The sequence below is a fragment of the Sphaeramia orbicularis genome, unplaced genomic scaffold (genome assembly GCF_902148855.1).
Source record: "Sphaeramia orbicularis unplaced genomic scaffold, fSphaOr1.1, whole genome shotgun sequence".
NCBI lineage: Eukaryota > Metazoa > Chordata > Actinopteri > Kurtiformes > Apogonidae > Sphaeramia > Sphaeramia orbicularis.
The window spans coordinates 153518-169256 of record NW_021941608.1 but is presented as its reverse complement, the minus strand read 5'-3'; the positions used below and the strand labels follow the sequence as shown (position 1 = coordinate 169256).

Here is a 15739-nt window from a genome sequence, read left to right as displayed (position 1 = left end):
CATCAGCACACACACAATAAGGCATTCACCACAGGATAGAAGACAGGCTAACTGAACATGTTAGCATTAGCATCAGCACACACACAATAAGGCATTCACCACAGGATAGAAGACAGGCTAACTGAGCATGTTAGCATTAGCATCAGCACACACACAATAAGGCATTCACCACAGGATAGAAGACAGGCTAACTGAGCATGTTAGCATTAGCTTCAGCACACACACACAATAAGGCATTCACCACAGGATAGCAGACAGGATAATGTAGCATGTTAGCATTAGCATCAGCACACACAATAATGCATTCACCACAGGATAGAAGACAGGCTAACTGAGCATGTTAGCATTAGCATCAGCACACACACAATAAGGCATTAACCACAGGATAGAAGACAGGCTAACTTAGCATGTTAGCATCAGCACACACACAATAAGGCATTAACCACAGGACAGAAGACAGGCTGACTTAGCATGTTAGCATGTTAGCATTAGCATCAGCACACACACAATAAGGCATTAACCACAGGATAGAGGACAGGATGACTTAGCATGTTAGCATTAGCACACACACACACAATAAGGCATTAACCACAGGATAGAAGACAGGCTGACTTAGCATGTTAGCGTTAGCACACACAATGAGGCATTAACCACAGGATAGCAGACAGGCTAACTTAGCATGTCAGCATTAGCACGCACAATAAGGCACTAACCACAGGATAGCATACAGGCTAACTTAGCATGTTAGCATTAGCACACACACACACACACACAATAAGGCATTAACCATAGGATAGTATACAGGCTAACTTAGCATGTCAGCATTAGCACACACAATAAGGCATTAACCACAGGATAGCAGACAGGCTAACTTAGCATGTCAGCATTAGCACGCACAATAAGGCACTAACCACAGGATAGCAGACAGGCTAACTTAGCATGTTAGCATTAGCACACACACACAATGAGGCATTAACCACAGGATAGCAGACAGGCTAACTTAGCATGTTAGCATTAGCACACACAATAAGGCACTAACCACAGGATAGCATACAGGCTAACTTAGCATGTTAGCATTAGCACACACACACACACACAATAAGGCATTAACCATAGGATAGCATACAGGCTAAATTAGCATGTCAGCATTAGCACACACAATAAGGCATTAACCACAGGATAGCAGACAGGCTAACTTAGCATGTCAGCATTAGCACGCACAATAAGGCACTAACCACAGGATAGCATACAGGCTAACTTAGCATGTTAGCATTAGCACACACACACACACACAATAAGGCATTAACCATAGGATAGCATACAGGCTAACTTAGCATGTCAGCATTAGCACACACAATAAGGCATTAACCACAGGATAGCAGACAGGCTAACTTAGCATGTCAGCATTAGCACGCACAATAAGGCACTAACCACAGGATAGCATACAGGCTAACTTAGCATGTTAGCATTAGCACACACACACACACAATAAGGCATTAACCATAGGATAGCATACAGGCTAACTTAGCATGTCAGCATTAGCACACACAATAAGGCATTAACCACAGGATAGCAGACAGGCTAACTTAGCATGTTAGCATTAGCACACACAATAAGGCATTAACCACAGGATAGCAGACAGGCTAACTTAGCATGTTAGCATTAGCACACACAATAAGGCATTAACCACAGGATAGCATACAGGCTAACTCAGCACTTGACTACACTGTTGAAGCGTCATTTTCAGCTCAATCAACACAATCTAAGGTTTATTTTAGAAGGTTTATCTCCTTTCTCTTCTTTTAGGTTTTCCTCCTTCTTTCTCTTTTAGGTTTTCCTCCTTCTTTCTCTTTTAGGTTTTCCTTCTTTCTCTTTTAGGTTTTCCTCCTTTCTCTTTTAGGTTTTCCTCCTTCTTTCTCTTCTTCTCAGCCTTACATTCGTATCTCAGCCGTCACAGACTCACATTCAACATTTAAACTCATTTTGTCTGAAATCAGATTTTATTTATTCGACTCAGCCCTGTTTGATACAATTTTATTATTTTTTTATTTGCACATCATAAAACAGCATGAGAAAATTAAAAAAACAAACAAAAAAACATTCAAGCAAGTAACATCATTGTGCAGCAGAGGTTAGAAGCCAAAAAGGCCCAGAAATAAACAATACACAGGAAAACCCCAGAAAAAAACAATTAAAAATAAGATCTAACTGAAATAACAAACTAAAGTAAAAGCAATAAAAATACAAATCAGGTGATATACAGCCTTACACTTTTGCATGAATTAGAGTCCTTATCAGAAGCTTTTTAAAGAATGATAAAAAATTCTAGTGTTTTTTTTCTAGTTTTAAGGCACATTATGGTTTTTTCAGTTGAATTTTTTTTCTGACCCCACTGACACATTTTTTAAAATTAATATAAGATGATTGGACCCGATTTTAGGAATATTAGACTGATTTCAAGCAGGACATTTTTTGCAGTGTGGTTTTACAGAAAAGCTGCCCTGGAAAAACTGTCCCTCTAAAAACAAGTAAAAAAAAAAATAATACAAGATATTTTTGCTTAAATTAAGCAACTAAAAAAAAAAAAAAAAAACAAAAAAAAAAACTGCCAATAGAATAAGTGAAAATTATCTTGGTAAGATTTGTTGAAATCAGATTTTCCAGATCTATTGTCTGTAAATCAGTCAATCTGATTTCAAGAAATCTTATCAAGATAATTTTCACTTGTTCCATTGGCAGATTTTTAGCTTGAATTAAGCAAAAAAAAAAAAAAATCTTAAATTAAGCACAAAAAATACCTTGAATTGAGCAAAAAAAATTCTTGAATCAGGCAAAAAAAACCAAAACAATCTTAAATTCAGAAAAAAAAATCTTGAAGCAAAAAAAATCTTGAATTGAGCAAAAACAATATCATGAATTAAAAAAAATCTTGAATTAAGCAAAAAAAAAAAAAAAAAAATCTAGAATTAAGCAAAAAAAAATAAAAAAATAAAAAATAGAAAAAAAAATATTGAATTCAGAAAAAAAAATCTGCCAATGGAGTAAGTGCAAACTTGTTCAGATTAGTGTAAATCAGATTTCCAGACCTAGTGTCTATAAATCAGTTCTTATTTCCACTGAAAAGTTCCTCTGCAGATATTTGGAACAGAAATGAGACAAATACACTTGGTCAGATGTAGATTTTTTCCAGTGTGTTCACCAACTATTATAAAAACCACATCTAAATGTGTAGCATTTAGTACGTTTTTCATTTCAACCTTGAGACAAAAAAACAGAATAATGTGAGTTTCAGTTCCACTGCTGGTGATAAAAGTGTAGTGAAATAGAACAGAAGGAGTGGTGAGTAAACACAGAACCACACCTGAAGTATCTGAAGCAGAACTGAAGCAGGACTGGAGGTGTGGTCTGGACCTGCAGGACTGGAGGTGTGGTCTGGACCTGTAGGACTGGAGGTGTGGTCTGGACCTGTAGGACTGGAGGTGTGGTCTGGACCTGCAGGACTGGAGGTGTGGTCTGGACCTGCAGGACTGGAGGTGTGGTCTGGACCTGTAGGACTGGAGGTGTGGTCTGGACCTGTAGGACTGGAGGTGTGGTCTGGACCTGTAGGACTGGAGGTGTGGTCTGGACCTGTAGGACTGGAGGTGTGGTCTGGACCTGTAGGACTGGAGGTGTGGTCTGGACCTGCAGGACTGGAGGTGTGGTCTGGACCTGTAGGACTGGAGGTGTGGTCTGGACCTGTAGGACTGGAGGTGTGGTCTGGACCTGTAGGACTGGAGGTGTGGTCTGGACCTGCAGGACTGGAGGTGTGGTCTGGACCTGTAGGACTGGAGGTGTGGTCTGGCTGTGGACGTGCAGGAACCCACACAATAACACACCCATCTACCATCAGATTAGTTTGATCCTGTTGTGGTTGTACGTTTCCAAAACAAACACGCCTCTGCAGAACCAGTGACACCCCCCCCCCCTCCGTGAACACATGACTAATAATAAGGCCAGAGGAGAAGCTTTTGTGTTTGTGTCAGCTTTAGAGTTCATGATTAACGGCTGCTGCTTTGTCAGTAATTACTAAACTAATGCACACAGGATCTAAGGACTGCGGTAAAACTGCTGTGTCACGGCCATCCCATAATAGTAAAGCCGGTTGGACCACATTCAGCAGACCTTTATCTGACTCCCTTCAGCCTGCAGTCGGCCTTATCACCTCCGGTCTGATTTCATCAACAAACACGACGGGGTTTTTTCAGGTTTCTCCAAAGCAAAAGCAAAGGCTTTGCACGCACGAGGAAAGAGCACAGAACAGGCTGGAAGAACATATGGGTTCTGGGATATATTACAATGTTCATTTCATGATACTGTATCGACATTAAAAAGTACTGTATTGATAAAAAAAATCTTGAATTAAACAAAAAAAAAAAATCTTGAATTAAGCAAAAAAAAAAAATCTTGAATTAAGCAAAAAAACCTTGAATGAAGCGAAACCCCAGCCACGTTGACTTCCTGAGCAGACCTTTATCTGACTGCCTTCAGCCTCATCACCTCCAGTTGGATTCCATCAAACAGACTCCACCGCTTTTGTAGGGTTTCTACACTTTGCTTTGCACGAGCATCAGAAAAGACGACAGAAGAATAAGGCTGGAGGAAAATATGGGTTCTGTAATATGTCACGATATTTCATTTCCCAATACTGTCTCGATATTCAGAAGTAGTGTCGATACCTTTAAGTATTTATTCAAATGCAGATGTTGTGGAGGTTCACTTTTGGTTTTTTTGTTTTTCTTTTTTTTCTGTTTTCTTTATTCTTCTTTCACACTCTTTCATTCAATAATGTTGGTTCCTTTGTTTGGATTGAACTCAAATCCTGTTCTGATGTTAGTTGTGAACTAATAGAATGTGAACATTTGAACAGGATCTGAAACTGGAATGTCTGGAAAACAGAAGTTCAGTTTGAACACAGTCTGAACATTTGCTGATAGAACATTAGATCCTGTTGGGATCAAATACAAATGTGTTTAGGATTTGTGCAGATTTATGACGGAATTCAGTTCTTCAAGGAAATAATCATTTTTTAAAAAAGAAACAAAAAAGGCCTTTTTTAACAGTATCATGACATGTCGTATGGTGATCGTAGTGTTGTGCTTTGCATCGTATCAGCAGATCCCTACAGAAGAATCCCTGTAGAAGCCGATAATGTAATAACAACCGATAACATAATAAAAGTCCTGAATCGATAAAGTAACGTTTGGCCAATAATGTTATAACTTATTGGTTGGTTATTACGTCATTGCCCTGGTAAAAAAAAAATTCTTTGCAAATACAATAACTGAGTCAATAACGTAATAAGTTCTAACGTTACTGTCCAAAAGTTCTTATGTTATTGGTTCAGAACTTTTATTATGTTAGTAGCCTTAGGGTGGGTAAAAAAACCGATCTGATCAAGTTTGGAAGGTTTTTTTTTTTCATATTATCTCCCTAAGTGAGTAAAATCTAGTAGGGCTTTGATCGATTTTGGATCGATTTCTTTTTAATTGTGCGTAATCAATTAATGGTGGATGAGATCAATGTTTCAGAGCAGGACTGCGAGTAAATGACCTGGAAACTGCCGACGCACAAGCGTTGGTCGTGCTTGCAACAGTTCTGGCACGGGAGGAACATGGAGGAAGGGTGGGGTAAACCCTCAGTGGGAGGAAGGGTGGGGTAAACCCCTCAGTGGGAGGAAGGGTGGGGTAAACCCTCAGTGGGAGGAAGGGTGGGGTAAACCCTCAGTGGGAGGAAGGGTGGGGTAAACCCTCAGTGGGAGGAAGGGTGGGGTAAACCCTCAGTGGGAGGTCCTCCAGGCCTCAGACTGGAACCTGTGGTGTGAAGGAACTGGCTGGTGGAGGCGGGTTGCAGAAGCCGGTCCTCCCAGAAATATTAACTTGGATCACCTGTGGCTGAGGGCGGAGTTAGAGGAATAGTAAAGTGGCCTGATTGGCCTATTACCTTTAAAAATAGCAAATTTATTACATTATCAGTTGTTCTTCCATTATTAGTTTCTTCAGTCCCCCAAAGAAAGGCCCACAGCACCCACTGATTTAAGCCACGACCAAACCAACGTAAAAACTGTTTAAAAAGCTGCGGAAAAATGGTTCATGAGCCGAACACTGGTGGTAACCCCTTCTGTTCCAGACCTCATCCTTCTGTTCCAGACCACATCCTTCTGTTCCAGACCACATCCTTCTGTTCCAGACCACATCCTTCTGTTCCAGACCTCATCCTTCTGTTCCAGACCACATCCTTCTGTTCCAGACCACATCCTAAACCAGACCACATCCTAAACCAGACCGCATCCTTCTGTTCCAGACCACATCCTTCTGTTCCAGACCACATCCTTCTGTTCCAGACCACATCCTTCTGTTCCAGACCACATCCTTCTGTTCCAGACCACATCCTAAACCAGACCACATCCTAAACCAGACCACATCCTTCTGTTCCAGACCACATCCTTCTGTTCCAGACCACATCCTAAACCAGACCACATCCTAAACCAGACCACATCCTTCTAAACCAGACCACATCCTTCTAAACCAGACCACATCCTAAACCAGACCACATCCTAAACCAGACCACACACCCTCTCGCTGAACTCCCACAGTTTCTTGGCGGCGGCGTCGTCCTTGGCTTTGGCGTACACGTTCCTCACGGTGCAGTTGGAGAAGTAGCGTCCGCTCAGAGGTTCCAGTCCCTCCTGCAGAGCACAGTGGAGGGTGGTCTGAGCCCCCTGGACCGGGTTCTTGAAGAAGAAGGCCGTAAAGGGCTTCAGGCACATCTGCAACACTGAGCTGGTGTTCCTGGCCAGCTCAGTGTTGATGGCTCCTGGAAGGAAACAAACAAAAAAACATTGTTTTAAATACAAAAAAAAAATTGTACAAATAAATAATTTTTTTATTTTAAAAAAATTACAAAATTTAAAAATAAATAAATAAATAAAGAAAAAAAGAAAAAAGAACAGAAAACAAACAGACATGTGGAGACTGTGTTTATCATTCACTGGCTTTAATTCTATTGTTATAAACACAGTTTAAACCTTCAGAAAGAACTGGACCAAAATGTAAACGTTCTACACATGTTCTATATGGAAAACTGCTTCTTCTACACACACACACACACACACACACACACACAGTAAATGTTTTCATGGATTTCATGTGGAATCATTTCACTCATCATAACTCCGCCCCCAAAGGACTGGACTGTAGGCACTAGGCATGATGGGTAATCACTGCCCCCAGAAAGAAAGAGAAAAAGAAAGATAGAACAGTAGATAGATAGATAGATAGATAGATAGATAGATAGATAGATAGATAGATAGATAGATAGACTGAACAAAAATATAAACGCACCACTTTTGTTTTTGCTCCCATTTTTCATGAGCTGAACTCAAAGATCTAAAACTTTTTCTGTGTTCACACAAGGTTTATTTCTCTCAAATATTGTTCATAAATTTGTCTAAATCTGTGTTAGTGAGCACTTCTCCTTTGTCCTTTGCTGAGATAATCCATCCACCTCACAGGTGTGGCAGATCCAGATGCTGATTAGACAGCAGGATTATTGCACAGGTGTGACTTAGGCTGGCCACAATAAAAGGCCACTCTAAAATGTGCACTTTTACTGTATTGGGTGGTCCAGGGGGGTCAGAAAACCAGTCAGTATTTGGTGTGACCACCATTTTCCTCGCGCAGTCTTCTTCATGAATTCTCTGAAACAGCTTTGGAGATGGCTGATGGTAGAGAAATGAACATTCAATTCACAGGCAGAAGCTCTGGTGGAGGTTCCTGAAGTCACATGACCAGTGCATATTCCCTCAAAACTTGTGACATCTGTGGTATTGTGCTGTGTGATAAAACTGCACATTTTGGAGTGGCCTTTTATTGTGGCCAGCCTAAGTCACACCTGTGTAAAAATCCTGCTGTCTAATCAGCATCTTGACATGCCACACCTGTGAGGTGGATGGATTATCTCAGCAAAGAAGAAGTGTTCACTAACACAAATGTAGACAGATTTGTGAACAATATTTGAGAGAAATAAACCTTGTGTGTACACAGAAAAAGTTTTAGATCTTTGAGTTCAGCTCATGAAAAATGGGAGCAAAAACAAAAGTGGTGCGTTTATATTTTTGTTCAGTATAGATAGATTTATTTTCCAAACCCATTTTCTAAATCTGAACTCTACTGAACTTTCTTTGCTCTTAAACTGTGAACCTCCACTGGTGAACGGTGTGAAATATTTAATTTAACTGCAGATTCAGAACTAATCAGACACAACTGTCCCTTTGTGAACGTCCCAGACCTGCTGACGTGAACGTCACAGACCTGCTGACGTGAACGTCACAGACCTGCTGATGTGAACGTCCCAGACCTGCTGACGTGAACTTGCCAGACCTGCTGACGTGAACGTCACAGACCTGCTGACGTGAACGTCACAGACCTGCTGACGTGAACGTCCCAGACCTGCTGACGTGAACGTCACAGACCTGCTGACGTGAACGTCCCAGACCTGCTGACGTGAACGTCCCAGACCTGCTGACGTGAACGTCCCAGACCTGCTGACGTGAACATGCCAGACCTGCTGACGTGAACGTCCCAGACCTGCTGACGTGAACGTCCCAGACCTGCTGACGTGAACGTCACAGACCTGCTGACGTGAACGTCCCAGACCTGCTGACGTGAACGTCCCAGACCTGCTGACGTGAACATGCCAGACCTGCTGACGTGAACGTCCCAGACCTGCTGACGTGAACGTCCCAGACCTGCTGACGTGAACGTCCCAGACCTGCTGACGTGAACGTCACAGACCTGCTGACGTGAACGTCACAGACCTGCTGACGTGAACGTCCCAGACCTGCTGACGTGAACATCACAGACCAGGTGACGTGAACGTCCCAGACCTGCTGACGTGAACGTCCCAGACCTGCTGACGTGAACATGCCAGACCTGCTGACGTGAACGTCCCAGACCTGCTGACGTGAACGTCCCAGACCTGCGACGTGAACGTCCCAGACCTGCTGACGTGAACATCACAGACCTGCTGACGTGAACGTCACAGACCTGCTGACGTGAACGTCCCAGACCTGCTGACGTGAACGTCCCAGACCTGCTGACGTGAACGTCCCAGACCTGCTGACGTGAACATCACAGACCAGGTGACGTGAACGTCCCAGACCTGCTGACGTGAACGTCCCAGACCTGCTGACGTGAACGTCCCAGACCTGCTGACGTGAACGTCCCAGACCTGCTGACGTGAACGTCCCAGACCTGCTGACGTGAACATCACAGACCAGGTGACGTGAACGTCCCAGACCTGCTGACGTGAACGTCCCAGACCTGCTGACGTGAACATGCCAGACCTGCTGACGTGAACGTCACAGACCTGCTGACGTGAACGTCACAGACCTGCTGACGTGAACGTCCCAGACCTGCTGACGTGAACGTCCCAGACCTGCTGACGTGAACGTCCCAGACCTGCTGACGTGAACTTGCCAGACCTGCTGACGTGAACGTCCCAGACCTGCTGACGTGAACGTCCCAGACCTGCTGACGTGAACGTCCCAGACCTGCTGACGTGAACGTCCCAGACCTGCTGACGTGAACGTCCCAGACCTGCTGACGTGAACGTCCCAGACCTGCTGACGTGAACGTCCCAGACCTGCTGACGTGAACGTCACAGACCTGCTGACGTGAACGTCACAGACCTGCTGACGTGAACGTCCCAGACCTGCTGACGTGAACGTCCCAGACCTGCTGACGTGAACGTCCCAGACCTGCTGACGTGAACATCACAGACCTGCTGACGTGAACGTCCCAGACCTGCTGACGTGAACATGCCAGACCTGCTGACGTGAACGTCCCAGACCTGCTGACGTGAACATCCCAGACCTGCTGACGTGAACGTCACAGACCTGCTGACGTGAACGTCACAGACCTGCTGACGTGAACGTCCCAGACCTGCTGACGTGAACGTCACAGACCTGCTGACGTGAACGTCACAGACCTGCTGACGTGAACGTCACAGACCTGCTGACGTGAACGTCACAGACCTGCTGACGTGAACGTCACAGACCTGCTGACGTGAACGTCACAGACCTGCTGACGTGAACGTCCCAGACCTGCTTTGGTGCAGGTCTGCGCTCTCTGAGTTCTTTTCCAGTGTTTAATTATGGCTGGACAAACAGTGAACAGTCAAACTAATAACATTAAATAATAAAGTAGAAAAACACTTGGACAGCGCAGCCCCCCCCCCCCCATCACCACCAAAATGCACTCATCTGTTCTTATGTCAGTATCAACATTTACTGAAAATTTCATGAAAATCCATCCAGAACTTTTGGAGTCATCTATCTGGAGTTATATAACAAACAAACAAACAAACAAACAAACAAACAGACAAACTCTGATGGAAACAGACCCTCCTTGCTGGAGGTCCAGACAGATCTTTGATGCCGTTGAAAACACAAACCAGATGAACATCGTGTGCTTTCCAGACCTGCAGCCATCCCAGTTCTACTGGAGGCCGTTCCCTCCAGTCTCACCTGGATGTAGAGAATAACAGGTGACGTCGGTTCCCTGCAGCTTCTTTGCCAGTTCGTGGGTGAACAGGACGTTGCACAGTTTACTGTCAGAGTAGACCTGAAGGACCTCCATGAAGGACGTTCCCAGCCCCAGAGCCTTATGGGTATTCAGGCAGTCGAAGTCGATCTTTCCGAAGTTATGCGCCGTGGACGACACGTTGACCACCCGGCTGGGTCCGCACCGCTTCAGCCGCTCCAGCAGGAGGTGGGTCAACAGGAAGTGACCGATGTGATTGACGCCGAACATCATCCCCAGGCCGTCGGCGGTGCGACCCTGCATGTAGACTCCTAAGACGAACACACGAAGACGAAGACACGAACGTCATCCTAAGACGCAAACGCACACGAACGTCATCCTGACGTCATTTCATGGGATATTTTTGGTGATTTTATGGAGTTTTAGGTGATTTTTAGGTGGTTTTTGGTGATTTTGGGAAAACATCCCAAAAATCACCAAAAACCACCTAAAATCACCAAAAGCATTCCAAAAAAATCACCAAAAACCACCTAAAATCACCAAAAGCATTCCAAAAAAATCACCAAAAACCACCAAAAAAATCACCTAAAACATTCCAAAAACATCCCAAAAAATCACCAAATACCACCTAAAAAATCATCAAAAACATCCCAAAATTACCAAAAACCACCTAAACATCACCAAAAACATCCCCAAAAAATCACCAAAACTACATCAAAATCACCAAAAACCACCTAAAAAAAATCACAAAAAACATCCCAAAAATCACCAAAAACCACCTAAAAAAAATCACCAAAAACATCCCAAAATCACCAAAAAAACCACCTAAGGTCACCAAAAACATCCCCCCCCCAAAAAAAATCACCAAAAACCACCTAAACATCACCAAAAACATCCCAAACATCACCTAAAATATCCCAAAAATCACCAAAACCCACCTAAACATCACCAAAAACATCCCAAAATCACCAAAAACCACCTAAAAATCACCAAACATCCCCAAAAATCACCAAAAACTCCATAAAAATCACCAAAAACATCCCATAAAATGACGTCAGGATGATGTTCGTGTCTTCGTCTTCGTGTTGGTGATTTTGGGATGTTTTTGGTGATTTTTGGGATGTTTTAGGTGGTTTTTGGTGATTTTGGGATGTTTTTGGTGATTTTTAGGTGGTTTTTGGTGATTTTTATGTACTTTTTGGTGATTTTTGGGATGTTTTTGGTGATTTTTATGTACTTTTTGGTGATTTTTGGGATGTTTTAGGTGATTTTTGGGATGTTTTATGTGATGTTTGGGATGTTTTTGGTGATTTTTGGGATGTTTTAGGTGATGTTTGGGATGTTTTTGGTGATGTTTAGTTGGTTTTTGGTGATTTTTGGATGTTTTGGTGATTTTTAGGTGGTTTTTGGGATGTTTTTGGTTATTTTTAGGTGGTTTTTGGTGATTTTTTGGGATGTTTTTGGTGATTTTTGGGATATTTTAGGTGACGTTTGGGATGTTTTTGGTGATGTTTAGGTGGTTTTTGGTGATTACCTCCGCCAAGGCGGTTATGTTTTTGCCAGGGTTTGTTTGTTTGTCTGTCTGTCTGTTTGTTTGTCTGTCCGTTAGTGTGCAACATAACTCAAAAAGTTCTGGACAGATTTGGATGAAATTTTCAGGGTTTGTTGGAAATGGGATAAGGAAGAAATGATTAAATTTTGGTGGTGATCGGGGGTGGGGGGGGCCCACAGGGGGGGGCCACTGATCAGCCTTGGCGGAGGTCTGCGCTCTCCGAGTGCTTCTAGTTTTGGGATGTTTTTGGTGGTTTTTAGGTGGTTTTTGGTGATTTTGGGATGTTTAGGTGGTTTTTGGTGATTTTGGGATGTTGGTGATTTTTAGGTGGTTTTTGGTGATTTTGGGATATTTTTGGTGATTTTTAGGGGTTTTTTGGTGATTTTTGGGATGTTTCAGGTGATTTTTAGGGTTTTTTTGGTGATTTTGGGATGTTTCTGGTGATTTTTAGGTGGTTTTTGGTGATTTTTGGGATGTTTTTGGTGATTTTTGGGATGTTTTTGGTGATTTTTAGGTGGTTTTTGGTGATTTTTGGGATGTTTTTGGTGATGTTTAGGTGGTTTTTGGTGATTTTTGGGATTTGGGATGTTTTGGTGATTTTTGGGATGTTTTGGTGATTTTTAGGTGGTTTTTGGTGATTTTTAGGTGATTTTTGGGATGTTTTTGGTGATTTTTAGGATGTTTTTGGTGATTTTTAGGTGGTGTTTGGTGAATTGTTGGGATGTTTTTGGTGATTTTTGGGATGTTTTTGGTGATTTTTGGGATGTTTTTGGTGATTTTTAGGTGGTTTTTGGTGATTTTTGGGATGTTTCAGGTGATTTTTTTGGGTTTTTTTTTGTGATTTTGGGATGTTTGGTGATTTTTAGGTGGTTTTTGGTGATTTTTGGGATGTTTTGGTGATTTTTGGGATGTTTTTGGTGATTTTTAGGTGGTTTTTAGTGATTTTTGGGATGTTTTTGGTGATGTTTAGGTGGTTTTTGGTGATTTTTGGGATGTTTTTGGTGATTTTTGGGATGTTTTGGTGATTTTTAGGTGGTTTTTGGTGATTTTTAGGTGGTTTTTGGTGATTTTTAGGTGATTTTTGGGATGTTTTTGGTGATTTTTAGGTGGTGTTTGGTGATTTTTAGGTGGTTTTTGGTGATTTTTAGGTGGTTTTTTGGTGAATTGTTGGGATGTTTTTGGTGATTTTTGGGATGTTTTTGGTGATTTTTGGGATGTTTTTGGTGATTTTTAGGTGGTTTTTGGTGATTTTTTTGGTGAATTTTTGGGATGTTTTTGGTGATTTTTGGGATGTTTTTTGGTGATTTTTAGGTGGTTTTTGGTGATTTTTAGGTGGTTTTTGGTGATTTTTTGGTGAATTTTTGGGATGTTTTTGGTGATTTTTAGGTGGTTTTTGGTGATTTTTTGGTGAATTTTTGGGATGTTTTTGGTGATTTTTAGGTGGCTTTGGGTGTTTTTTGTGATTTTTAGGTGGCTTTTGGGTGTTTTTTGTGGTTTTTGGTGATTTTTTAGGTGGCTTTTTGTAATTTTTTGGTGATTTTTAGGAGGGGTTTTGGGTAATTTCTGGATGATCTTTATTTTTAGGTGGTTTTTGGGTAACCAATGCACTGATATCTATCCCATAATATCCAACTCTATTCTGACATTAGTCCTTACAGTTGTGGACCCCAGACCCTGTTAGAACAGAACCACCTGGATTCAACAGGTCCACAGACTGGGGTCCATTTGCGTCTCAGTTAATTATGGTGGGTGTTTTGCAGTGTTGGCTGTCGGACCTGCAGAGGTTTGGCTCTGACCTGCGTTGTTGATGAGGATGTCCAGTCTGGCCTCAGTCTTCAGGAAGGTTTCAGCGAAGGTGCGAACAGACGTCAGACTCCCCAGGTCCAGCTGCATAAACACCACGTTGTCGCTGCCGCTCTCCTGCAACAGACGACGACAGTGTTTCACATCTGAGACCAAAAACAACCTGTGACAACGGAAACATGTGAAGAAGCCCAGGTGTTCTTCAGCGACAGTGAAGACAAACCTGGAGACGACAGACCGTTTTTACGTCTCACCCTTTTGACGTCCACCAGCGCCGCCTCTCCTCGCTCCTTACTGCGACAGGCCAGAACCACCCGAGCTCCTCTACGAGCCAGATCGACCGCCGTCACCTTCCCAATGCCAGTGTTACTGCCTGGAGGCGAAAAACACTTAAAGACCCAAAAGTCCACCTTAAACACTTAAAGACCCAAACGTCCACCTTAAACACTTAAAGACCCAAACGTCCACCTTAAACACTTAAAGACCCAAACGTCCACCTTAAACACTTAAAGACCCAAACGTCCACCTTAAACACTTACAAACCCAAAAATCCACCTTAAACCCTTAAAGACCTAAAAGTCCACCTTAAACCACCTGATCTGCACTAACACTAATCAGTTGCTTGTTATTGTTATTAGTCTGTAATTAACAGTTTGTTTTTTTAAAAACAGGAGTTGTTGTTTTTTTGCCTTTTATCTCCATAAGTGAGTAATATGTGGTATTAAAGTACGTTCAAATGTGAGACAACATCTGATTAGCTGCATTAAACATGTTTAGGCCTTTCCCACCGCAGGAACTTTTGCAGAACTTTCTGTATTCCCCTGAACTTTCAAAGTTCCTGCTGCGTTTCCATCTAAATTCCCCTGCTAACTGACCCTCCCCTGGCCCCAAATTTACCCTGAAGACGTTCCTGGTCCAGAGGTAGTACTGTCCAGATGACCAGGAACTGTAAAGGGGCGGAGCTGTGTTCTGCAGAAGGCTGAGTGGTGGACTAGACTGACAGTGTTTACACATTCTGTTCACCGCCAAGATTTAACTCATGTAATTTCCACAAGCTTTGGGTTTGGATCATTCAGAAAATGGACCAAAAGAGAAGGTACAACAAGTGGACGGACGACGAGGAAATTCAGACGGACTTTGAATCACAGACACGAAACGAGCGAGTAAAAGCTGTCGGAGCCAAATATAAGACACACGCCTAAAGAAATACGAGGAAAGAAGAAGAAACTTCTGCAGGATTAAAAGAAACTAAAGGAGCACAACGGTCACAGTGGATCTGACTGTGGAACAAACCAACGGTCTGAATAGGACACAAATATGCACAGTTTAGTTGGTTCCACCCTGTAACAGTAGTCAGAGGAACATCAGCTGTTTAGACAACAGTGAAGTCCAGTTACCCTAATGCTAATGCTAATGCTAACTGGTCAACAGTCTGACACTAAACCTAAATCAGAACTGGTTGGATTCATGTTGTCACTGTGAGCTGAACACTGGTTTATTCTGTATGTTTGGGATTTCCACCTGAACTGGAGCGGACCGACTCACCTTTTTCTGAACCTGGGGCTCGTTTGTGTCCTGGTCAGACATGTGACCCCTGACCCTAAGGGCCCAGGTCACACATGTGACCCCTGACCCTAAGGGCCCAGGTCAGACATGTGACCCCTGACCCTAAGGGCCCAGGTCAGACATGTGACCCCTTACCCTAACGGCCCAGGTCAGACATGTGACCCCTGACCCAACGGCCCAGGTCAGACATGTGACCCCTGACCCTAACGGCCCAGGTCAGACATGTGACCCCTGACCC

At 43.0% G+C, this 15739-nt stretch overlaps 2 protein-coding genes across 2 annotated transcripts; both read right to left on the bottom strand.

Annotated features, from left to right (window-relative positions):
- Window positions 1-3074: 3074 nt before the first annotated feature.
- Window positions 3075-4832, bottom strand: LOC115416454 (proline-rich protein 3-like). The gene is made up of 2 exons (XM_030130229.1): window positions 3790-4832; window positions 3075-3735 (listed from the first exon to the last, which is right to left on the bottom strand). The coding sequence occupies exons 1-2, from the start codon at window positions 3877-3879 to the stop codon at window positions 3289-3291; spliced, it is 537 nt and encodes a 178-aa protein (XP_029986089.1). The 5' UTR covers window positions 3880-4832; the 3' UTR covers window positions 3075-3288.
- Window positions 4833-6400: 1568 nt separating this feature from the next.
- dhrs13b.1 (dehydrogenase/reductase (SDR family) member 13b.1) lies at window positions 6401-15522 on the bottom strand. Its single transcript, XM_030130225.1, has 5 exons — window positions 15481-15522; window positions 14190-14345; window positions 13929-14052; window positions 10565-10891; window positions 6401-6852 (listed from the first exon to the last, which is right to left on the bottom strand). The coding sequence occupies exons 1-5, from the start codon at window positions 15520-15522 to the stop codon at window positions 6593-6595; spliced, it is 909 nt and encodes a 302-aa protein (XP_029986085.1). The 3' UTR covers window positions 6401-6592.
- Between the last annotated feature and the right edge of the window lie 217 nt (window positions 15523-15739).